This window comes from Nelusetta ayraudi, unplaced genomic scaffold (assembly GCF_046127955.1).
Source record: "Nelusetta ayraudi isolate G7.1 ecotype Tasmania unplaced genomic scaffold, CSIRO-AGI_Nayr_v1 ptg000019l, whole genome shotgun sequence".
In the NCBI taxonomy this organism is placed as follows: Eukaryota; Metazoa; Chordata; class Actinopteri; order Tetraodontiformes; family Monacanthidae; genus Nelusetta; species Nelusetta ayraudi.
The window spans coordinates 8897950-8923541 of record NW_027466069.1 but is presented as its reverse complement, the minus strand read 5'-3'; the positions used below and the strand labels follow the sequence as shown (position 1 = coordinate 8923541).

Below are 25592 nucleotides of genomic sequence, written 5' to 3'. Positions count from 1 at the left end.
CTGTGCCTTCGCGGGAGAAAGCAGCAGGAAAAGCAAAAAAAAGAAAAAAGAAAAAGAAAAATACAAGTCCTGCATTTTGTAGAAATACATTTTCAAAGCATTAACGTCGCTGTGTGCCAAACGTACCCTGGGATGCAGAGGCGTGGGATGCAGTCTTCTCGTCCTCTATTGTAGGCGTCTCAGCAACAGGGCAAATGATAAACCATCGTTTGCCAGTGTGAAGGACTATCAAGGACAGAGAGGCAAACTCATAAATCCTGAACCACGACAAACCACTGGCTCAACAGAATGAACACAGCCCCAGATTGTGTATTATTTATAAGTGTACAGGGTGTCCCTAAAAATTTGCCATCATTTCACCGGCCGATCATTTTGGTAATTCTTCTTGAAATAACCTCTAATTTTCACAGAATGTATAGAAATATATAGATATATAATATAAGATATATATATAATATAGATCAAGATTTGATCTACCACTGCATTTGATCTTTTGTTCTTTAGTGAGGTTGAGCCATGCCGTTCACGACCAAAGATAAGTCCTTTTGCGTCTTAGAATATGCTCGCACACAGTCAGACCCAGTTGCATGCGCCATGTCACAGGCGGTGCACATATTGAACACTTTGGCCCCATGATAAACTTATGATGTTCAACACCTAAACTGTTCAATTTCAATCTGCTAGACTGAGTAGGTTTCAAGAAAATTGCGTTTAAAATGATGTCAAATCTTTTGGGACACCCAGGATTTTGTGTATGAATTCATTAAAATCCAAATTAATTTGATTTGACAGATCTTTCTGTAAACAACATTTATAGACTCTTTGAGATTGGAATATATACATTAAAGAATAAGTCAGGGCTGAGATTAAAAAAAAAAAGAAGGTGCAAGTGTATTTTTCTGGAGTGACTATATAAGCTGGTGAAGGCGGAACGTCTCACCATTCTGCTGGTACACGAGCTGCGGCGTGTTGGGAGAGGAGGCTTTCAGCCCCTACAGAGGGAAAAGGATTACTTTATAGATTCGGCGCTTGACAATCAATATAACAGACACGTGAGAGCCGAAGCCAAAGATCTGAACTAAATTCGGTCTGATCCAAATGTCACATCAGCAGGAAGGCTATTTTTGGCAGCGTCGCGCGCCAAGTCATCGCGGAGCTGCGGGCGCTCAGAGCGCCTCCTCTGGCGCTCCGGTCCGCCTGCAGCTTCCGACCGTCAGCGGCTGCTCTCTCACCTCCGCGCCGTGCACGTCGGCTCCCTCGCTCTTTTTGGGACTGCTCCCCTGGTCGGAGGTCCTCTCGCCCTCCGTGTCCTCGCTCAGCATGTCCTCCGCCTTGTCCACAATGTCCTTCAGCTGCTCGATGAACACCTCTTTCTCCAGGGGCAGAATGAAATCGTTCTCCACCTGAAGGGCGTGACAGAGAAAACATGTTGGTACTTTTGACTACCCAAATTTTTGGTATTATTCATTATGTACATAATTTGTAAATAATCCAACTGTCAATATAATGTGAATATCTTGTTTTTGATGGTTGTTTGTTCCCTGTGAGGTTTTCGCCTATAAATATTTATTTCTTTTCATCAATATAATCTCTATTCTTTTCTATGGTGCTGTTGCTGTAATTCTGAAAATTTCCCCAATGTGGGATTAATAAAGGCTTCTTCTTCTTCTTCCAGTAAATGATTTTCCCTCATTTGTTTTGTTTACTTGCATTCCCAAATACCAAAATAGCAACATACTAAAAGAGAGCACCAGCTAACTTGGCAACAGAGGCTGCCACGCCTTAAATATTCATCCGGATTTGAGAAAAAAAGAAGAAAGAAATAGGAGCACAAAGTTACAGTTTGTAAATGAGGAGGGAGTGTCAGACATTTTTTTTTTTTTTTTTGGTGCTGCATTGCAGCGGAGAACTGCAGCCCAGGGAGTTTCGGAGCCATTTCAAAGATTCTAATTCAAGGCGCAGCTTACAGCAACGCTGCCAAAGCTGAGCTTCTCTGCCGACCGGAGTGGCAGAGACTCCCGTCTTACCATGTACGTAGCAATCTCCTCCGGAGCGTCGCCGTCCAGGTCAAACTTGAAAGTGACCATTTTGTGATTATGCGTTTCCAACTGACACTCCACCATCTTATCGCCGGTATTGCACACCTGCGACGGGAAACAACACAATAAATAAGCCTCGTCTGGTGTTTCATTCTGAATTGAACTCGATGTCCCTGTATCGTTTTGGCTACCCACGTTGAGGATGTTGAGCTTGGGCCTGCTGATCTTTTCTTGGCGAGAGCGAGTCCGTGACGACTTGCGGTGGTGTTTGCGCACCTTGCCGTCGCCTTTACCCCCGTGGGTCCCCTCGTAACCGTCGCTCATCTCTTTCCCCGAGGTGGCATCAGAGTTGACGCTGGTTTTGGCGAAGGAGGCATTAGTTGGAGAAGTGTCGAGGAAAACTAGAAGTTATGACCCTCCTGCACACACTCGCACTGATCAGCTGCAGTGGTGCCAAGACTAAATTTGGCATCGGCCGTCAACGACGAACAAAACATTAATAATGAAGCCATTTATGGACACTTAAATAATTGATTATGCCAAATCAGGCTGCTTGGCAATTTTCACTCTATCAGACGGCAGCAGGTATCTTCTTATCAATAAGGTTCATTCATTGAAGTAGAATAAAGCCTTCTACAATGTAACCTTGAAAAGCAGTACAGTGTCTGGCAGTAACTGCTTCTTGTGGTCCAATTTTACCATTGTTTTGTGTGAGACAACACAATGTTATCAGTTTGGAGCCAATACAGAACGCTCCTAACAAACAAACAAATACATTCTGTCAACACTCGCCTCCTCTGCTTTATATAAACAAGGTTGTCCGAGAGATTAACATCCATTTGACAGCACTTAAAAACTGGAAGAGGTTGCGCTCCATTTTTTTTTTTTTTTCACGGTTGGCTCTCTCACTATAGTTCCACCAACAAATGGCCATGGAAGAACAAGCGCGTACCTGTCGTAACTCTGTCCTCCAGTTTGTTTCTCTGTGGCTTGATCCTACATGGGAGTACAGTCGTACAACAGGTAAGTGCACCGAGTCTTGGCAATAAAATGTAGTGCATGAAAAGGAACAGAGCCAGTGTCATCGCTCAGCATGCTGGGAGCTCGTCATCAGCCCGCTAGGAGGTAAAAGCAAGAGTAAAAGTTGCCGACTCACAGCTAAGACGCAAAAAAATAAGAAAATTGTTAGAAAAAAGTCTGCATTGAGTGTCAAACTTTTCACCCCCACGTAGTTTGCCGCCGTTTCTGCAGCCAGCGCCTTAACATTACTGGTAAGTGCTCCCCTCCTCCTCCAACCTCCTCCTCTCTCCGGTAAAGATTAGTCGTCAGTCCGTACCTCAGCACTCGTCTCCGTCGGAGCCTGACCCGCAGCTCCAGCGAGGCCGGCGAGCTGCTGTTTCTGCTGAGTCAGACAGGAACTGGCAGACGCAGATAATGCTCTTTGAGAGCCGGGGAGCTGCGGCACAGGAGTCTGGCTCAGACTCTGGGACTGGGCCTGCGGGGGCAGCTGGCACGGGTTGCTTTTGTCCAGCTGATCAGCAGCAGCAGCGGCGGTGGCGCCAGCGCTCAGGTCGGAGCCGTTCTGCAGGGGCAACGGGAGCAACAGTTGCATGAGCCGAGCTGAGCAGTAAGGGGTTGAAGCTCAGGGTTGGCTGACATTTATCCGACGCTGCACAACCCAACAAAAAAATTCCCTATGTGTGGGTTATTACCATCATTAGATTGTTCAAGTCTCAATCTTTCATCCTTATTTTGCTTTCAATCTATCACCAGTACTTTTACCAGACTTAATTATTTGCCATGAAAATAAAGTTTCAAGGACTGAAATTGTCACATTGAAAGGATTTCCTTCACACCCTCTCGGTAAACATTTGCGCTGCATCGCAGCCATGATAATTACCTTCATCAGAGGCTGAGAGCTGCCATTTGAGGGAAGGTGTGTGCTCTGGGATTGGCCAGTGTATGTGTGCAAGGGGTGGGCGAGCAGAGCGGGTACGAATGCGGGCTGAGAATGAGGAATTTCAGACTTGTGGCCCTGCGGCAGGGCGGGGCAGGGGGAGGGCTGGCGGGGGGACGCCGGTCCCACCGAGTCCAGCATGTGAGATGGGGAAGGGATGAGAGACGCCAGGATGGGTGCGACCAACACATTTTCAATGTGCAAGGGAGAGACGGGAGACACGGTGGGCACCAGAGGGTGAGGGTGTCCGGGAGAAAGGAACATGGATTTGTGAGAGGAGGAGGATGCAGGGTGGGGGGAGTTGCAGGAGAGAGGGCAGGAGGAGTCACAGTCAGTCACGGCCGTCATCACCTGAACTGTGGGATACTGTGGAGGAAATTTAAGGGGGCGGGGGAAGGAAAGAGGAGGACAGTTGCAGAGTGGGGACAGGTCACAATCTAGAGAGCAAGTTCCGACATTAGAGAATGGTGGGTCATTGTAGTTAAATAAAAACACTGGGGAAAAAAAGACCAGAACTAATGTCTGAATTATTTGTTAAGCAAAGACAAGGCTGGTGAGACAACTGCACCTGGGAGGATGAGTGTGCCTGCGGTAGAGAGTTGGAAATCTGCAGAGGTTGGAGGTGTTGCTGTACGTTGGACTGAGCGGCGGCCTGCTCTGGAGGAAGCGCCCGCGCTGGTCCGACAGGAGCCGAATAGCCGTGGCCGTGTCCGTGTCCTTGGACGTCCTGTCCATGCTGGCCGACGGTTGGATCAGTGGGACCGTTCTATGAGAGAAGTGGATAAAAAAAGAAGGTAACAAACATCAGTAACTGGATTGAAATTTCATCTCCCATTTTAGAAACGAACAGTAAAAGGGGGGATGGCACTATCCACATCACATTGATGAATTGTGTCAGTAGCAGTCAAAAGTGTTATTTCTTTGATTTTCATGACTAATTACATTGTAGATTGTCACTCAAGGCATCAAAATTATGAATGAACTCATATGGAATATGTACTAAACAAAAAAGTGTAAAATAACTCAAATAGAATAGCCACCCTTCATACAAAATACATATATGACATTTTGGTCATACAGTTGATGTCTTCAGTATGTATCTACAGTGTAGAAAGTAATTAGATAAAGAGGAAGCAGGTGTGTCCAAACTTTTAACTGGTAGTGTATGTCACATGCGTCTTTTTAAGCGTTTTGGGCTTTGGAGATGAGGAAAAATCTGACGAGTCACTACCTGGTTAACGCCTGCGTAGGTCTGCAGAGTGGCTGGCTGCGCAGGCAGGTAGTGGCTCTGAGCAGGTGCAGTCTGCTGCTGCTGCAGCGCACCGAGGCCTGCAGCGGCGGTGTAGCTGTGGTGTGCAGCCGCCGCGGAGAGGATCTGCGGCGCTGGTGTCGGAACCTGCTGGAGCGCAGACTGGGACACGTCGTGGCTCTGCTGCGCGACGAGGACAGGCGGAGCGGCAGTGTGCACGCCTTGAGAGTAGTGCACGCCGTGCAGGGCCTCTTGGCCGAGCTGGAGCGGCGGCTGCGAGTAAGCGAGTCCTGGCGCACCGGGCTGAGCGTTTTGCAACGCCGGCTGTTGGTTCTCGTGCGGAACGGGGACCTGCTGGCCGTAAAGTGCTGGTGTGGGGGAGCTCTGGTGGCCGTGGATTTGCTGCAGCACGCCGCCGGGAGCCTGCGCAGAGTGACACTGACTCTGGCTTTCGGAGCCGTGAAGGTAACCAGGTGCGGCCGCGACCACCTGCTGCTGGACTGGAGCTGGAAATCCTTGCTGACTCTGGGCCGCGCAGTTCTGACAGGCTAGTTGGCCGACAGCAGCCGCCTGCTGCTGCTGCTGCTGCTGCTGCGGCTGCTGCTGGAGGTGAACCGGCGACTGGTAGCTCTGCGCAACGTTCTGAGACGCCGACACGCCTCCCACGTGTTGGCTGGGAGGCGCGTAGCTGGAGGCGTTGACGGCGTGCTGGATGTTGACGGAGCACAGGCTCGCCGGAGTGGCGTACGGCGCCGCCGGGTAGCTGTGCCCGGGCTGGAGATACTGCGGTGGCGGCGGCGCATGCACCGGCGTGCTGGAAGAGGGCGTGGCCTGAAGAGACTTTTGACTGAGGTGACCTGCTGAACTGGCCTGAAGAAAACGGAAAAAGGGAAGAAATTTAAATGAGACTCTTTGCATGATTTCTTCCACTGACGAGTATGAAAAATCCTGGAACGATCACGACAGCGGTGAATCACAGTGAATGAGCGGTGTGGATGGATGCGAGTTAAAACGTGTTAATGGATGGTTTTGGGGTTGAGCGGGTAGCGAGAGGAAGAGGTGAGACGAGGGAGATTCGACAGCCACCTCTCGTGGAGTCGCAGGCCATCTCCAAGGGGAGCTAGAGGCGGCTCGAGAGTTCGGACCCTTAAGCAGGAAGGGAAAAATGCTAAAACTGAGGGTTAGTGGAACAGCAGTCGAACAGCAGTCAGTTGGTTAGAAGGCACAGCGGGCCTCCAGGCGGAGGAGGCGAGCTTGTGATTTGAGCGTTTTAGAGGGTTGATCAACTCTGAGGACCTGTGCAGGTCTGCCCGGATCCATGCAGCAGAAAACAAAACAAAAACTCAGCGTCTCCTACAGGCGAGGAGGAGTCGGCGAAGCAGGAGTTGGCGCCTCGTGGGGGGGGAGGAGAAAAAAAAAAACCTCAGCGACGTTTTCCGACGTACCGATCCGGAGTCCCGCTGCTCTCCGCCGCACAATCTATCCTCCTGGATCCAGGGGGGCTCTTTCTCCGTCAGCAAAGCGCCATTGGGGAGGAGAGTCTTCAGGCTGCAGTCTCTGCCGGAGGGCCTGGGCGGGAACTGCAGAGGAGGGAGGGCTTGGCTCGGTGCGGCTTTGCGGCAAATGATGTTGAAGAGCGACTGCTGGAGGAGCGAGAAGTCGGAGCAGTCGCTCGAGCCCCGCGGCCGACCTTTGAGGGGGCTCGTCTCGCCGGCGCGCTGGCGGCCAGCGTCTCGCGACCTCAGGAGCAACGAGACGCAGGCCTGGCACGCCTGGCCTTTGCTGCTCGCAAAATTGTGGTTGTGCTTGGAGCTGAGACTCAGGAGGACGCTCAGGTCCGAGTGCCTGCGGCCGCCCGGCGCCGGCAAACTCAGGTTCTCGCCGGCGGCCTCCGACGACGACGACGACGACGGCGGGATGCAGGTGTCGCTCAGGCGACGCTGCTCGGGGACCGAGGAGACCCGGAGGAGCGGGAGGGCGGGGTCGTCGTTGAGGAGCTCCGATTGATCCTCGGGTACGGCGGGGGAGGGGCTGACGGACCTCGGGGAAGGGAGGCGGGCGGCGAGCTGAGCGTGCTGGCTCAGCCGGCGGGTGTCGATGACGGGGGCGCTCCCTCGACGGGCGGCGCCGCCCGTGCGGGTGCCGAGCTCTGCGCTCAGCGGCGCCCCCCAAAGGTTGCCCTTCTCGCAGGAGTGGGGGCGATCTCGCAGCAGAGGGCTGCTGCTTTGGAACTGATGGAGGGAGACCAAACCCAAAACCAAAGCAAAAAACAAAATGGGGTCAACAACTTTGGTTCACACTGACAAATGGATGACGGTGAACTATTGGAATGCTGTGTTATATGGTGCAAAATGAGAATGGGCAGATGACAATGCAGCGTATGTTCCAACTAGGGCTGTGCGATTCATCAACTTTAGTCAAAATCGGATTTATTAGTCAAGACGATGTTTGAAGACTCCTTTATCTTACAAAATGTGAAAGTTTTGCACTTTGTTCATTCATGGTTGTTCAAGACGATAGAAAAACCTTTTATTTTGAAAGCGATGTTTAGTGAAAGACAGTTAAGGTTGTCACTTTATCCACAGGGGGATTCATTTGCACTTGTGAGTTTTCAATTTATTCTGAAATAAGGGAACTTCATCTTTGCTTACGAAGACATTTTCAATTGATATTTGGTGAAAGTGAGATTCTCACTTCAAAATCCCAAGGGATTCACCTTTTTGTTTGGTCAAGAAGACTAATTGTTGTCACTTTACTAAACCCAAGGTGGATTTACAGTATCTTGCACTTCATTCCCAATCGGGAAATTTGTTTGCTATTTTTCTTTAAAAATAAAGATAAAATATTTCAATTAATTAATTCCATTGTCTTTTGTTGGCTGGTTTTACCTCCCCCCCAAAAAAAACAAAAAAAACAAACGAAAATCAAGATTTCATGGGAAAAAAAAAATAATAATAAAAAATAAAAATAAAACATTCAGGATTTTATTTTTGTACAAAATTGTCCTGCCCGAGTTCCTACATGCATGTGCACCAGCTTGTTTCGGAGCACATGTTTTTAACGTACACAATCCAGGCCGGATGTGCACGCTCCCATATACAGACCTGCTGCGTTGCCATAGTAATGGGTTCGAGGAGGGACTGGTAGAGGACGCTCTGCTGGCTGCTGTGGGAGTCTGAGTACACGGTGGAGCCCATGCCGCTGTCGAGCGTGCTGTCTGCTAAAGAGACACAAAAACCGTCCGGCCCATTAAAAAAAAAAAGACGCCGACTGGTGAAGCCAATAACAGAATAACGGCCAATAACGTACAACATTTGCCCTTTCTAAAATGCAATAGGCCAATAACGTGATAACTGGCCGATAACGTAATAAAAGTCCTGGACCGATAACGTAAAACTTACGTAAAACAGCGGAAAAAAAAATAATGCATTCAAGCTTTTATTCATTTTTCATTTTATATTACAATTATATCCAATAAATAAAACTTAAATTAAGTGATATTAGTATATTATTATGTTATTAGCTCTGTTATTACATTTGAAAAGATTTTTTTAAAATAAGCCAATAATGTAATAACCAGCTAATAATAATAATAACTCTTACACGTCACTGAGGTGGCGCTGGCCGGCTGGTTGCACAGCCTGCCTTGCTGGTCTGGGTCTTCCGCCTCCAGCGACGGCTGCCCGACGTGGGCGGCGGCCACGGCGGCGAGGCCTTGAGAGGGCGTCGCCTGAACCCTGTGGCCGGATTGACCTTGATCCGCCGCCGCTGCCGTGGCGGACACGGTCCTCTCCCTCCTCCACTTGATCAGCGCCACGCGATCCCTGATGGACTTGCCCACCGTCTTGGCGTCGCTCTCGTGGAAGAGGCCTGACTCCACCTGACAAAAAGGAGAGAGGGGGAAGAGCGTGACTAGCCGGGTATTTTTAGCAGACGGTGAGCACGTGAGGCAGAGGCGAGGGTGCATTAAAAAAAAAAAAAGAAAAAAAAAGAAAAAAAAAGGGGGGAGCACGAGAGGGAGAGAACCGGAGCAAAAGGGAGGAGAAGTGAAGAAGATCTATTTTAAGAGGATCGGGGCGGCGGGGAGCAGTTTCTTTTGTATGGGCTCGGTGCGACGCTCGCAACGGAGACAACGGGGCACTAAAGCGGTGGTTCTCAACTGGTGGAGTCTCAGGACCCACATCGGTTTCCTCATGAAGTTGCAAATTTATTCCACAGCATTCAAATTCATTCCACAAAAAAAAACAAAAAACAACACTAGCCCACTTTCTATCATGTCTGCTAAATAAATCATGGAAATTACTGAACTGAAATGTGTGTCCTGCAAGATAAATGCCCATAATTACATATATCTTGCTTATATATTCAATGTCTCCAGTATCTATCTGCAGTGTAGAAAGTAGTAAAGATTTAAAAAAAAAAAAAAAAATTCATGAGAAGATGTGTCCAAACTTTTGACTGGTAGTGTATATATATATATTTTTTTTAAATCTCTGCGACCCACTTTTGGGCCGCGACCCACCAGTTGAGAAACGCCACACGATAGGACATCACATGTGCAGAGCTGCACGGCTTCTCTTTTTCAACTGACGCGCAATGATGGACAATGTAGCAATACGACAAATTTCCACCACAGAACACAAGGCGAGCCCCCCCCCCCCGTCCAATGTAATGACATCAAGTCCGAGAGTGCGCGTCTGCTCTGAAACACCACTTGACTTTTGACTCGACAATGTGACTCGGCGGCTTGAAACCGAAAGAGACGGAAAAAGGGGAAGATCCATCTCTATTAAACGAGACAAATAACATCTCACATGTTTCCTGTCAGTACGGAGGCTCCTCATAAGACTGCCTGTCGGGGGATTTGACAGTCTCATTGTGCCGCCGGGCCTCATGTCAGCGCTCATTTCCAAAGCAATTTTAACAGTGAGGTTGAAGATTTGCCTTTTTTTTCCTCTCTCCTTTCCAACTTATTTTGTTTTTTAATAAATCCTTCACGACAGGCCGGTCAAGGCCTAGGTGGCAAAAAATAAATGAAGGAAGTGAGAGCGGGCCTGAGAGTCGGAGCGAGGGAGGCAAAGGGCAGCAATCACAAGAAAGGCCTTCATTAACATGAAAGCGACTCGCTGTCACTGCGTCATAAATGGAATGCAGAGATGACCTACGCTGGTACGTTCTGGTGGTTAAACTTTGTACTTTCATTTCGAGTGATAATCGCCATCATTACACTGGGTGTACACGAAGACGTTTCCGCACTTGACTTTGCGGCTGGTCTGGTGCGGCGAGCTCCGAACACCAAACTGAGCCGACAAGGGCAGAGCGGATGCAGTGACCGTGACTGCTCTGTGGACAATGTCAAGTGATGAAATAAGCCGCCCATGACGTCGCAACAGAGAGAAAGTCCCTTCGGAGATTTCTTCTATATTGGTTTATTTTCCCATCAATTACAATCTGGCGTTTCACCATTTTTAGCAGGCTACACGTCCACGTTGGCACCAAGTGGTGCCTGTCTGCTGCTGCTATTGACATCGTCTCGGGAGCGGGGCGGAGCCAATAATAAATAAATAAATAAAGAAATGGCAGCGCGAGCAGGTGAGCCCGGACGCATCCAGCTGGGTTGGTAAACCAGGAGCACGAGCACACACACACACACACACACACACACACACACACACACACACACACACACACACACACACACACACACACACACACAATAATAATCAACTTCCGTTACATCAATTCCGTTTTATTCATTATCTGAGTCTGAACAATTTTATTTTGAAAAAACAGTGGATTCTCTCCGTTTCATCCGTCTATGGCTCAACTCTTGACGCACGTCAAGGCGCTTGTCTCGGTCACGTGATGCATAACTACTAGATTAAACCCACGAGCCAGCGAGCTAGCGACTCTAGCGTGCAACATGCGGGAAAGCAACCGTCTTTGGAAAGAGGAAAATGTCCAAGGAGAAGACAGAAAAGGAGCCCACGAAAAAAAAAAGCAACATTTAACAGGCAATACCAGGAGTCCTACTACTAATATAGATTTCATCTCCACAGGAGATTCCCATGCAACATGCCCACTCTGCTTGACGTGCGGCGACCGGCTCTCTAATGAGGCGACGAAGCCTTCAAAACTGCTTCTCCACTCGGAGACCAAGCACCCAGCAATAAAAGACCAGCAGCCTTTGGAGTATTGAGAAAGAAAAAAAAGCGTATGTTACTCATGTTATGTTGTTGTCGCCATGTTAAGAGGACACTGCTGGATTCACGTTTATTATTATATTTTGAAAATATCACAGTTTTCATTCCGGTCCCTGAAAATATCGTCTCACATTAACAAATAACTGGGCCGTGGTGCAAAAAAGGTTGGAAGCCTCTACCTTATGCGACCAATTACATGGCGTGTTTTTAAAAAGTAATTTAAAAGTAGCATAAAAAGGGGAAATACTTGATTTTGTATTTGCAAACATTTTTGATTCTGTAGTTTCGCCTTTAATGCCTTTTCAGATCAAACTGTATCTGAAAACCAAGCTGAGTTAACTCAGCCATCCTTGCCCTATTTTTGATTAATGACGCTTTCACAAAGTCAAACAAGATTTAAAAAATAAAATAAAAATAAAAGCCTGAAGTCTGCATGACTGTGCGCTTCACACAGAAAAGTGGATCAGATAAAGCGGCCATGGGCCCTGTAACAAAAAGCAGGCCCAGAGAAATGAGGGGGGGGACCAAGTAAACAAAGGGGAATAAGGAAAACCGCAAAGCCTGTATTCCTGGAAAATCTGAGCAAGTTATCGCCGGCGATCTGCATTTAAGTGCATTCCCTGATGAGGAGATACAAGCTCTGCCGGCGGTTGCAACACGCCGAGCCACAAGGCCATGCAAAGCATGGCAAAGCACATCTCAACCAACAGTTCAGTGGGTAAATATCTAGCTGAAATATTCAAAACTGACAGCAATGCAGGAAAAAAAAAATCAAAGGGTTGGAAATGGAAATCGCCTGATGCACCTTTTTAAAACGTCCGTATGTGTGTGTGTGTGTGCGTGTGTGTGTGTGCGTGTGTGTGCGTGTGTGTGCGTGCGTGCGTGCATGCTCACCATCTCTTGTGCCACGACCTCAGGAACCTCCTTCTCCAGGTCGAACGTGAACTCGATGGCTCCGCTCTCCTTGTATTTCCCCTTCAGCTTCTTGTGGTCCTCCACCCAGAGCTTGAGGGCGATGGAGGCCTTTTTCCCGTCGTCCTCCTCGGCCAGCTCCACCCTCACGCCCGTGTCCTCCGCGAAGAAGGCGTGATTCAACAAGTCCTTGATGCTGTACCTGGAGGAGGGAAACGGGACGAAAAAGGTTGGATCACACACGGACAAATTTCATGATACTCAGAAATGAATGAAAGAAATACATGCCGTTTATCCTGTGTTTAGAGCAGGCACGGGCAAACTACGGCCCGGGGGCCATATGCAGCCCGTCAAGCGTTTTAATCCGGCCCGCCGAATTTGAAGAAATTACATTAATACTAAGGTAAAATGGCTGTATTTCATCATTTTTTTCAGTATTTTAAGAGTCATTTCCAAAAAGGGCTTCAAAGACAGACATTTTCAGTTGATATTAAAGCACATGCTTTCTTCATATCCCATGATATATTTTTTCCTCCTATGAGGCTGGTCGCCAAAACACTCCATCCATCTGCTCCTGCCCCTCTGTCAAATTTTTGGAACCCGTTGTGGCTCCACAAGTCAAACCGTTTGCCCACCGCTGGTTTTGGAGTAAGTACAGCGCATCCACGCAAAGCCAACTCAAACTCACCGTAGCTTCATTAAAAGCAGAGGATATTTTTTTTCCCTCCTTGAATGAGTTACAGATTTTTCAAAGACGCCCTTTAAGCTCGGTGGAAGACCGCCGGAGTGCCGACAGCCCAGCTGTCACTGCTAAGGCAATAAAGCGGGGAGGTGAGGCGCGGCATGAAAGATAAGAGGGCACCTTGCGGGCCCCTTTGGCTCTGGACTGGACAGTCACTCACCGCTCCTCTTTCTTTTGGCAGATGCACTCCCCAATAATCTCCTTGATTTCCGGATCCATGACCTTGTTGTAGCTGGCAGGCTTCACCCCCTGAGGGAAGGGAAGCATAAACATAATACTGAGGACGGGCAACAAGATGAGAGAGGTGGGTGGGGAAAAGCACACCAAGGTAAAGGAAAAGTTGCTTAATGGAATTATTGTCAGCGTCAATCTCTGCTGTTAGTGACTTTTGCTGAAATTAAAGAAGTCAGTCGTATGTGTGTCAAAGCACACATTTCTTGACTGTCCGAGGTTATGAACAGCGCCTCGAGGCCGGGAGCTACACCCTCCGAGAGTGTAGTAGCCGGCTTGTTCTTAATCCCCTTCTGATCATGTGGGTGGTTCAACAAAACATCACTTTCAGGAAGCTTCAGAGAGCCAAAAACAAGTGTTGCTGTGGGAGGCTGTAAAAAGTGGGCTAAATATACTGTTTTCTGGAGGTTTCGCAGCGACCCAGAGAGGTTCTGCTGCGTCATCAAAGTACATGAAGAAAACCAATATTTGGAAATGGGCACAAAGTGCAAAATGAAATGTATTGTGGTAAAGACTCCCCCCCCCCATAAAAACTCGACATCAGTGTTTTTGGCCAAAGGCAGAGTTCTGCACTTGTATAGATAAAAAATGTGTCTGCGGTCATGCATTAAAAGCTATTCAGCAACCTCCATCGCTATTCTTGATCCATCTGAGCTCAGAGTGGGAACGGGATCTCATTGCTAAAAACTTCATTAGAAGATATGCTGGTTGCTCCTGCTCTATGGCGCAACTGGGAGACATAAAAAAAATAAAAAAGCAATGGAAGCGGTGTGCACGGAGTAGATGGAGGAGGAGAGGTGTGAATCTGTGAAATGACAAATTATTTTCTGTTTTACATCAACTGTGCTCTCGAGGACAAAGTGTTCACGGAGGAAGACAACACGGTGCCGTCTTCGTCCATTCACGTTCATTTCTGCCATCTGCTGTGTGGCATGACCCTGTTGTCTTGGTAATTCACCCACACAACCGGGCCTGAATTAACAGCCACAGCTGGAGGCTAATGAAGGTTTGGAGGCACATGCAGTCTGGTGAGTAAATATACTCCGGGCCCGACAGAGGACTTTTCAGTGGGAGTAAAAAAAAAAAATAGTATTTTGATTAGAAAATAGTTTGGGAAGGAATTTCAACATTTGAGGTCCTTAAAGAAATACGCAACGCTAGTGTAAAGCTAGGAAATATTATTATATGGCTTTATTCTGTGACAGATCTCTCAGTTGGCACCTGTCCCAACACAGCCAGACAGACAGCCAGACAGCCTTCATGCATCCTGTGGATTAACACTGCAGCAGCTATGCAGCTACATTGTGCATTCTCAGGCAATGGTGATCAATCTCCTATTAATAACTTTCAGTGCTCACAGCATAATATGCGCACTGTAGCAATGCAGGGATTGTTATCTAGAGACGGTGAGTAAAGCTTTTCAACAGGGTTAAAGGTATCAGTATCAGATCTCTGTCATTATTTTTCTTTTTAAAGAGAGAAGCAACAACAACAACAAAACAAGCAAAAACAAAAGAATACTTATTGAGAGACAGAGTCCCAGGAAGGAAGAGAATTGCAGCCTTTGGGCTTTATTCTAAGAAAAAAAAAAAAAAAAGAAAAAAAAAAAGGAGATTTGGACTCCCTCTGTGACTCCATATGGCTTATTAGAATCTTCAACCAAGAAAAAACAAAGGCATCCGTCAGGCTGAAACACGACTCGGTCGTAGATCCTCCAAATTAAAAAGAGCCAAAATGAACATAGCTAAAATTGCACCTAATTCACCGTGTTCTGATGTAGTTCACATCTGCGACTTGACGACAACGCCCTGTGACTTCAATAATCACGACTGTGAGTTGAGCTAAAACAAAAATTGCGATACTTTTCTTTCTTTCTTTTTGACAGTAACTGCAGAAACACCGCGATCGTGATTTTCTCCGGTAATAAAAAACACAGCATCTCTACACGGCCGTGGAAATTGCTCTGCCGGTCTCCTGCAGTGACTACCCATTTAGCTGATTAATACATTTCACACTTTCTTAAAACATTCATGTGAAAAAAAACTAAACTCACGCTGGTGACTTTGCGGTATATCTGAGCAGCGTTCTGGCACTCTGAGTAGGGGTACTCCGACGAGGCCATTTCCAGCATGCACATGCCGAAGGCGTAGACGTCAACGGCCTCGTCGTAGTGTTCCTCATACATTTCAGGCGCCATGAACTCAGGGGTGCCTAAGGAGAGAAGAAAGGACGGTTTTTCACCAAATTCGACAATGTGATTTACTCATTTACTCAACTATTTCAGTACCTATAACACTTTTAGCGAAGGAAGCAGCTTTGAGGGTGGCCAGCCCCAAGTCCCCAATTTTGACAGAGCCTGTAGGTCCGGTGATAAAGATGTTATCACATTTCAGGTCCCTGTGGATGATGGGCGGGGTCCTGGTGTGGAGAAAATGAAGGCCCTTCAAAATCTGCCTGCACCAGCTTCGCAGCACCTTGGGTTTCATGACCTTGAACCTCTTGAGATAGCTGTGGGGATGAAAGACAAAAAAAGAAATCACATTAGAATCCATTTTTATCCGTTTTTTTTTTTTTACTACTTAATGGTCCAGCGTGTAAATTTTGGCTCGATTTATTTCTATTTCGGTAAAAGGTCAATATACTACCTGTAAAAACAATAACAAAAGTGTATACTCGCAGTAGAATAAAATTAATTTGGGTTTTCCTACCCATACAATGTTTCTTATTTATATTTAAAAATATACATAGACAATTTTACACTGCCACATTTCTAAGGAAGCCCAGTGTGGACAATCCAGGCCGCCTGACATTGCGTTTCGTAATTATCGTGGTTCACATCTTCCAATAAACCAACGAAGAAGAAGGACAACGCGGTTCCCAAGTTTATGTGCACAGGCCACTGTAGTTTCCTGGCAAGCTCGAGAAAGGGAGGGGGAGTGCAGGAGCGCTGCAATCAAACCACATGATGTCGCTGTTTCTTCTCATTACACACTTAATCTTTAATGTGTTTTTCCTCACAATCTTCAGCCTGCTAGTGGTGTATCATACATCTACATGTTCACAGTGAACATTATGTTGACAGCATTTGCTAGACACTCAAGTTCCTGTATTGTGAAATGAATGATTCATCGTGTTTTTTGCCGCGTCAACTTGCGTTGTAGCTGTTCGGACATCCTTGCATTATTTGATGGTTAGTGGGAGTGTTTGTGAAAATACAGGTGGTTCCACACATTAGCAACCCCATGGAAACGTTTTCACCAAATAAATGTTTCCCTTTCTCCCAGGAAAAAAGAAAAAAGTTTGTCATAGCGTCCCAGGTGTTGTATTCCATTGAAAAAGTTACCCGCAAGTCCCGCAGCCAGCGTCAACAGCACTCACGTTTTGAGAGTTCCTGATGTCATGAGCTCCGTGACTAAAACGATGCACTTCTTCCCTTTAAGGGGTGACTCCCAGAAATCGTAGAAGCGGACGATGTTGGGATGCTGGAGCCCCTTTAACATTTCCGCCTCCTCCTTGAAGCGTTGACGCTCCACTTTTGACAGCTTACGATCCTAAAGGAGAGACAGGAAGCAAGTGTTAGGATGGCGCCCTTGATGATGACACTCAGGTTTGCTTTAGAGAAAAAACACCAGATGGTTGGGGGGGGGGGCGGCGGCGTCCCCTCGGAGGCTCTTTCCAACACATTTTGAATTCAAGTATCCAGGACGTATAGGAAGTCGAGTCACTACGAGTGAGTCAAAGGGAGATGGGCGTCGTTATTTCAGCTGCGTTGGCAAGCCTAATTGGGCCATATGCATATGGACGCTCATTTCAGCTGCGCGTGCCAAGGGAAGAATCCAGATCAGCTCCTTTATAGTGTAAATATCACGTTCCCCCGTCACAGATTGCCACAAAACAGCGGATGCTGACTTATTAGATTTCCATTTAGCAGGAAACATGGCGCACGGGGACATTATAGAGCCATAAACCATGCCGGCTTGAAGGGAATCACCCACACACACACACACACACACACACACACACACACACACACACACACACACACACACACACACCCATCAGCGCGGTCACACCCACACACGCAGACCCACACTGCAGCTAAAGGTTATGTGTCATTGATCCATCCTCTTCCATCCCCACTTGCTCGCTCGCTCACTCACTCCCTTCCTCTCTCTCTCTCATCCACTACCTTCTGGTCCCATCACCCCTCCCCCAACATCTGCAATCCGTCTCCCTCTTTGCGCCCCGAACGTCAGCCCCTCCCCCCCTCCTCCCCCTCCTCCTCCACTGCCGCCGCCCAGATCGCGCCCCCCACCCCCACACACACACGCAGCTGATCACATCTTCACATCAATCCCTCCCTTTACGAGGGGAACCCCACCTTTGGTGCGCCTTGTTTCAGGGCAGAGGGCTTCTCTGTTGCAAATTTGCCGTTTTTTTTATTTATTTTTTTTTTTGCCATCACTGCAGCAGCAACTTATGTAACAAAACAGACACGCACGGCCGGTACAGAGCGCGGACTTGAGGCGAGACCCCGCCCTTCACCGAGGCAGGCGACGGCGATGGTGGAATGCAGCGGACACAACTGAGCAGGATCTAATCCTTTTAATTATTCAACCTCAGTGAACTCGCCGTGAGATGAAACAGCAGAATAAATCACAGTGAAACACTTAGGGATGAAAAAAAGAAAAAAGGAACGCCACGCCGTGTGATGCAATGCGATGAAGGGCGGGGTGATCGGCTGATAAGGCGTTCGTGAATGTGGCAAATCCGGTTCTGTGAGGAAGTGTGTTGGGGGCGGGTATTTTCACTGCGCTCTTTCAAAGTCTAATGAATAATTCAGTTCTGCAGAGAACCTTTTTTTTTCTACCCAGGCACCAGGCTGAGCGATGGGTTGGCTGGGGCAAAAAGTTGGGCTGGGTTATCCCCAAGTGTTCTCTGCTGCACAAAAAAGACGCACAATGGCCAAAGTTTACCATCGGGGAACAGAGAAATGGGGAGAAATGATGCGAACGGGGCGTGTCTTACCCCGCCAGCACTTGCCATTCTCTCCTCCCACCACCGTTTCATCCCTTCTTACCTTTTCATCTCATCATCGCAGCTCTCATCTTTCAGGAATCCTCCAGCTTTCCCTGCTAAATAACCCGCTTATCCCCACCGCAGAGTGTTCCCCAAGTCCCAGTCAGTCACTCTCTCGCACACACACACACACACACACACACACACACACACACACACACACACACACACACACACACACACACACACACACACACACACACACACACACACACACACACACACTTCTGTTCTCCCTCTCAGCAGACTTGAGGGCTTCTGCATAATTCACAAAGCCACGTGTCGGCTCAGAGGTGTTGTGCGCAGCGCGACGAGATGCGCAGAAAATATACGTGCGCGCATCAAGACACGACGACAACGTCCGTCCCAAGGCGCGCACGCAGACCAGACAATAGCTATCAAAGGGACGCGAATGGAGAAAAAAAAAAAAAAGGTAGCCCCCAGCTGGCGACGGCAGACTGCGGAGCCACATGTGTGACGTCGGAACCCCGACTGAAGTGACTCGCGCGGCGAAGGGTGGCCCGGAAAATAGCTGGAGACGTGAGCAGGAAGCAATCTATGGCGCTGGGCTGGGCTCGACCGTCCGTGTGCCGCTGTGCCCCATCATCTTCACATCTTTGGCGGCTAACGCACCGACAGGGGATTCAAAATATGGAAGAAAAGAAAAAAAAAAACATTAAGGCCCTGTTTGGTTCCCCTTCACGTATGACATCCACACTGCCTGTGACAAAGCGGCGGGTCGTGGCTTTTACAACCCTACTGGCCAGACGTGTTATTCTGCTGAAATGGAAACGCGCTCTTCCTCCCTCACACAACAGCTGGCTTAGGGAGGTCCTCACTCACATCAAATTGGAGAAGGTTAGATTTGAATCTTATCTTATTTAAGTACCTATTATCATCATCATCATCATGGCTGTTTTTATTATTTCTCCTTTTTCATTTCTTAACAGTGGGTGGGTAACAGGGTTGTTCGTTAAACAGGGTTACTTCAAGGCGCTCTGGCTTGGGTTATAATTGCTATTAATCTTGAATTACACTGTGTAAGACAATTTTGTGCTACGCTTGAACTTGATCGTTTTGAATTGCTGTATGTGTCCGATACTGCTGTGTATGTACGAAAATGCAATAAAGATAGAAACAAAAACAAAAACAAGCAAGCAAAAAAAGGGGAACCTTTCCACCCAATGAGGTGAACAAATGTGTGGACCATTGAGAAGGACCAGGTCCTGCAGAGGGATGATTGTTGGGTGACTTCATTTAAAAGCTTCTGAAGCACCTTTTACAACTTGAGGAGGCTCTCAGTTAAGAAAAAGAAAGGAATCATTTCGATCATTTAGGCAGGATAAGTACCAAAAGCAGCTACTTTGGCAAGCTAAGGTTTTTCTTTTGGCCCACCCACACGAGGGATTGTGCAGTGTTCTTTAGCTGACAAACCGTTGACGGAGAAATAAAACTCAGAAGCTGGAACGCCTCTCCGACACAAAGAGAGCTTCAAACGAGGTGAGTCATGGCATTTATCAAGACAGATTCTTCCCATCTCACAGCTGAAATTAGATAACACCAATAAAGAGTGAATAATCCTACACGAGCTCTCAGCAATTGGTAGACGCAGATGGTTTGAAGGCAAATGGAAAACAACTGCGATCTATATTAATGCAGTTTGTCACTGCCAAGGTAAGTGGTATAAAACCGCTAAAATGTGCCTTGAAAGATTCTGAAGGGTAAACATGTTGGGAGTGCAACAGGTTTTAGTATTTAATTCAAATAAAGCACTTCCTTTTTACACTGACCCGGCTTCATATTGACCCTCCGTTAGGAAAAAGCAGATTAGCAGCAAAGGATCAACATCGGTGTGACAGGGATTATTGTTATTCCAACAATTTGTCAACTTGCCTACTATTAAACTTCAGCATCTAAAGCCTGCGCGCATTTAAAAGGTGTCACAACATTTGGCCAAGAAGATTAAAATACTTCATATTAGAAAGCAGTTGCCGAACTACAACTTAAGCCTTAAACCGAACACAAGCGGTATTGTTTTGTTTTTTTTCAACAGTAACCAAACCAAGGAATAAAAACAATCAAAGAAAGTGCAGAAATGCAGTTGTTTGTGTGAATTAAATCAAATCATGTTTTGCAATAATTCACCTGCTACAAACATTCTCCGGTGTGATGGTTATTTACTTAACATTTTGTAGACCCACAGAGATCTCCAACAGGAGCTCAACTTGGACCACTAGCGTTGCTCAAAGTCATCTTCTTTTCAAATGGCTGTTATCATGGTGAATATGATCTGATAATATTAAATCCATTCTTATATTCCGGTGTACACTACAAGTCATGAATGCAATGTCTTTGCTTTCATTTTCGTGGCTAGTGACATCGCCGTTTCTCACTGAAGGCATCAAAACTACGTGTGAACACACATGGAATTGTGTAGGAAACGATAAAAGTGTAAAATAACCTCAAACACGGTTTATATTAAAACTCTTCAAAATAGCCACCTTTTATAAAAAGCATACTTAAAATTAATTAACGTGTTTCTCTTTGCTGCATAATTACATATATTTGCTCCTACATTTGATGTCTTCAGTAACTATCTGCAGTGTAGAAAGTCATTAAATATCGAAAAGTCACATGAGAAGGTGTGTCCAAACCGGTTGACTGCTAGCGTATTTCCAATAATAAGGCAAAGAAACGCTTCACGTGATGTGTTCACTGCAATCTGTATTCCATCCACTACTTATTAGGACTTCCACCGATCACCGTTTTAATGTTACCCTTGCGTGCAGCTGCTCTATGAAGCAGGTTGTTCTCACCGTTTGGCACGCTGGCACTCACGGTGGCGCGGTGTAATTTTTTTCAACCAGGCAGAGCTCGGTTGAGACGGCGGAGGGGACATGAGAAACGTGGTGCGACTCGCCAAGGAGGAGCCCGATCGACTAGACTGCTGAAGATGTTAACCGCTGCGATACGTTCAGCAATACAGGTGGAGGCTCATTAGTCCCGGTGCCGGCCAAGAAAAATGAGGACGGGGTCGGGGGAGCAAAGGCAATGAATTCTTGACACTTCCGCACCTCTTCCAGCCTCACCAAGCACGAATGTAAAGTAGTGTGTCTCGCAGGCGCGCGTGCGTGCGTGCACAGGAGGACTAAAAAGGATCCGGAGGTGGAACTGGAGAAAGGCATTTATGTTTGTTGCGTAGGCGTTCGCAGTGGCACAATGCGTCTGGCTGATTGTGACAAGGAATTGGCAAACGTGGATTAGGGGCAATACAAACCTTCTTTAAACCGCTTTCCTGTCACAGAGTAAATACTTGGCTCGCAAACAAAAACGCTCTTTGACACGGAGACAAGGAAACAACTATTTTTGATTACACACTTGCCACCTGCAGAGTCTAATCACACTTTACGCAACCGACGTTTAAACTGATTTTTCTGCTCGGTCGTGGTTTGGTTGTATTTTGCGTTCATTCGTGCGTCAGTCTGCCCGTGTTGCCTACACAGACACAGACAATATCTCATCAACTCTGCTGAGTCATTTGCCAAGAGGCCCAAGAAGCTACGAGACATTTCACACCAACTGTAATTGTGTCTCATTGTATAATTATTTTTTTAGTGAGACAAAAACGGAAGCTGAATACAAAGGAAACAATTCATTTCCATTTATTCCATATTTTCTGTCACTAGAACAACTGAACTGTCAGTCTTTTTTAGTATGTACCTGTATAGTGCTAGTGATTAATACATAATACGTAATTGAAGTTGCATATACGTTTAAATTACAATAATGAATTTGGACAAAAACACCAAATCTGAGTTTTTAAAATTGGCTACAGTGTCAATCAAGCTAATCTGTTCAGGTTTGCCTCTTTTCAGCACTTGACAGAACTCACCTGCAAAGATTTGCTCAACTTGGCTGAATGGAGAACAGCAAAACGTTCTCTTCATTGTGATGTAATAATTTTCATTGTCAAACAAGTGCATTCACCTGGGCCAATGTCTGCAAGGTTTGTGAAGGCGTGTTCAAGAAGATGCAGGGGGACAACTAATTTTTTTTTTTTTTTTATCAAAATCAAACCTATTCTGACATGGTGTTGGCACTGGCATCAACTACCTGCTTGATACTACTACTGATCTACAAATATCAACTTCACCAATTTAAAAATAACCAATCACTCTACCGCTAATAATAGTAAAAAAAAAAAAAAAAAAGAAATAGTGTTTCAGAACAACAGAAACCAAACCTGTTAACCTTTTTCGAATCTAAGAACAGGGCCTAGTTTCATAAATCACACAAATGAACCCTGCTCTCGCCACATCTGCTTATCCAGGAGGTCAGGTGGTGGTTACAGCTAATACTGATTTACAATAATCACATTTATCCTTTATTGTGATCCAAGACTTAAGAGTTGCAAAGATGCAAAATGGGCCATGTTTTCTTAGCCTTTCCTGTTCTTATTAAGAGCGCTTTATAATAGACGACGGCTTCGACCGTGTGTTCTGCAGAACCTGAGGCCCAACAGCTGGTGGTGACATCCCGCACAAATTCTAAGTTTGGCTGTACAAGGATAGGGTAATTAACTGTACTGTGATAAGAAATATTTTAACCAGCTGCCCTGAAACTGTGTGCGTTTGCATATAGTTGGTTGATGCCCGTTAAAGTGCATGCAGCCTCATGAAGGCAAGTTGTGGAACCAAGTAAAGCAGAAAATGAGGATATAGCTCCAGTACATAGACCCTTGTTAGGCTGAGGAACGGGTGATGCTTAGCCATTGATGTCCTCAGGCAAGCTGGAGGTCTGGCCAACCACCTTAACATTTTATTCCACTGAAGTGGTTGGTGTTTGTGTGTGTGTACTTTAGGGCAGGCGAATCCAGGGAGACAGCACTGATTACAGCATCGCAGAAGGATTGGCTTACATAAAAGTGCCGGCCAAAAAGGAAATGACTAAACAGATGATTGTGAATCTTGTCAGGTTTGAGGCTATATTGGTTAAATAAACCCCGATATCTTCGGGTCCAAACGACTTCAAAGCACGGCGCCGTTTTTCTTGTCCATTTATCAGCCAAGGTAAAGAGAGAAAACACTTCCTAAAGTGCAACAAAATTTCACCACATCCATAAGCTTAAACGAACAGACAAAGCTGATCCATCCAGGCGCCCCAGGCGTAAGAGGATTGGTGAGTGAAATGAGCTGTCAAAGTAACGGCTAGACTGGGCACACAGGTGTAGCTGTGCGGCCGTTTGCACCAATTATTACGTAAACATCTTAGCGAGGCGGAGGTAAACAAGAGAGCGTATTTAAAATGACCCCTGTAAATCAGACTACAGAGCCTAAGCGGGAGCACTTGACGTGATGCGGGGTTGCTCCAGATTGCTTCGTACAAGTAACAATGTTGAATTCCAAAAGGGATTATTTGTCCTAACGAGCTGATGTGACACCTTGCGTGGTCGTGAAGGGAGATTGGGGGGGGTCGACGGGGGACGATCAAAGGGCTTTCAGTTAAGTCTCCGGTTCAAAGTTGCAATTGGGGAAAAACACGCGTGTGTGTCCTGGTGATCAGTGCCTGCCAACTATACTGATACTTTAAATACATGATCGAGTTGTCATGGCCTTTGGGAATATTTGTGTTTTAGACCTGCAAAAAGTTCAAACAACTAAAGAAAACTAATGAAACATTTGTTTGTGATTGCTTCTGGAGCGCAGACTATAAACATGAGACTGCAGAACTGGCAGCCAGATCCAGGAATGTCTTTGCGTTTGCCAGTTTCACACCCTTACAATTGCGGTTTAGCTTTGAACGTCAAAACAGATCATCATAAATGCAAATATTAAAGCGTGTGACAGGAAGACACACCAAATGTCATTGCAATCAGAACTGTGGAAGAGTGCGTCGCTCATTTTTTCAAAGCTTTTAAATAAAATGCAAATATACATGTGCATATATTTTCACATTTGCAAGAGAACCTTCACCATCCTGAGTCATGAACGCCACTAGATTCTTCCACAGGGAGGGAGGAGATTAAAATCTTTCCCACTGTACCGACACAAACAATTGATGCGTTTTCTGAGACTGGACAAATAGGCTTCAAGCACAATCTGTGGCCTCGGCGTTTCTCATCTTTTCTCATCTGGATTCTGCCAACTCTTTTTTCCTACACGCACATGTTCAACTGTCTCCATCCTTATTGCTGCGAGTCTGCGAGACTCGTCCCTCTGCCCTCGGGGTCCCGAGTTGGCCGAGCCGCACGGCCGCTCAGGCATGCCGGAGGATGAGGCCACTGACAAGGCATTGTATGCTAAAGAGCCAATGGGCCTGGCTGTTCTTGCTTCCCGAGGCCTCTTAATGCCAAATGGGCTGTAACCAATGACCCACTTGAGCACTGCCAACTTTGTTTTCCTTTTGGCTACTGAGCATTGGAGGCAGGACTGTTGCTGCAGCTATAGATGACAATTAAAGGGGAGGACGATAAAATGTCGGCTCAGAATATAAATAAAATGAAGGTAAAAAACTGGATTGATGACTGTCGTGTTATATGCTATTTTCTATCAATTTGTCCAGTTTTGCAACATAATGTGGTGTTTTAGAAGCCTATGCACTGTGATGTAAAATATGTCCAAAAAATGTGCAATATCTGCATTTTTTTTTTAAAACTCAAACCCATAGTTTTACCTTATTCATGTCTCTGCAGCATGTTATTTTCTCACAAATGCTTAAAAACAGGGAATTTAACAGCAAAGGGCAAGCAGACAGTCTAAACTGTGGTGGCCTGCACAATGTCAGTTGTTCTCCATTTGCACGTAGGAATGGAAGAAACAAACTCCGACAAACACTCAGCAGCAGATGGCTTCAAGTCAGTGCCACCGTATCATTACAAGTCGTGCATTCGCAAGCGGAGACGAAGATTTAATCTAGAGAACAACAAGCCCTGTGCCAAATACCGCAGAGAAGTCAACAAGTCTGAGGAGAACTCAGCAGGGGGAATGTGTCCAGCGTTTGGCCCAGATAAAAATCTATACGCACAAGTCGAACTTGGCAGGAGAGGAAGTCTTTTTTGGAGTTGCAAAAATACAAAATCCAAGCGGCGAGGACAGAACAAGGTAAGCACAAACACAAGAGGTGCTTCCTCTCTCCAATGAAAATCCCACAACAGGCATCTCTCTTTCAGAATAACATCCTC

General features: G+C 46.5%; 1 protein-coding gene across 10 annotated transcripts in view; it reads right to left on the bottom strand.

Annotated features, from left to right (window-relative positions):
- LOC142888561 (serine/threonine-protein kinase WNK2) overlaps positions 1 to 25592 on the bottom strand; it is a 43550-nt gene that overhangs the window by 12857 nt on the left and 5101 nt on the right. For 5 of the 10 annotated variants that reach the window (XM_076026981.1, XM_076026985.1, XM_076026986.1 and 2 more), the window contains exons 3-20: positions 16712 to 16884; positions 15621 to 15841; positions 15387 to 15544; positions 13263 to 13351; positions 12343 to 12562; positions 8849 to 9125; positions 8350 to 8465; positions 6691 to 7476; positions 5228 to 6115; positions 4565 to 4762; positions 3940 to 4362; positions 3376 to 3621; positions 2992 to 3035; positions 2235 to 2394; positions 2028 to 2144; positions 1233 to 1403; positions 941 to 992; positions 127 to 225 (exon numbers count right to left, since the gene is read on the bottom strand). In XM_076026981.1, coding sequence (XP_075883096.1) covers positions 127 to 225; positions 941 to 992; positions 1233 to 1403; positions 2028 to 2144; positions 2235 to 2394; positions 2992 to 3035; positions 3376 to 3621; positions 3940 to 4362; positions 4565 to 4762; positions 5228 to 6115; positions 6691 to 7476; positions 8350 to 8465; positions 8849 to 9125; positions 12343 to 12562; positions 13263 to 13351; positions 15387 to 15544; positions 15621 to 15841; positions 16712 to 16884 — 4438 coding nt within the window. The remainder of the gene's footprint in view (positions 1 to 126; positions 226 to 940; positions 993 to 1232; positions 1404 to 2027; positions 2145 to 2234; positions 2395 to 2991; positions 3036 to 3375; positions 3622 to 3939; positions 4363 to 4564; positions 4763 to 5227; positions 6116 to 6690; positions 7477 to 8349; positions 8466 to 8848; positions 9126 to 12342; positions 12563 to 13262; positions 13352 to 15386; positions 15545 to 15620; positions 15842 to 16711; positions 16885 to 25592) is intronic. The other 5 variants (XM_076026983.1, XM_076026988.1, XM_076026990.1 and 2 more) reach the window with 5 other exon arrangements.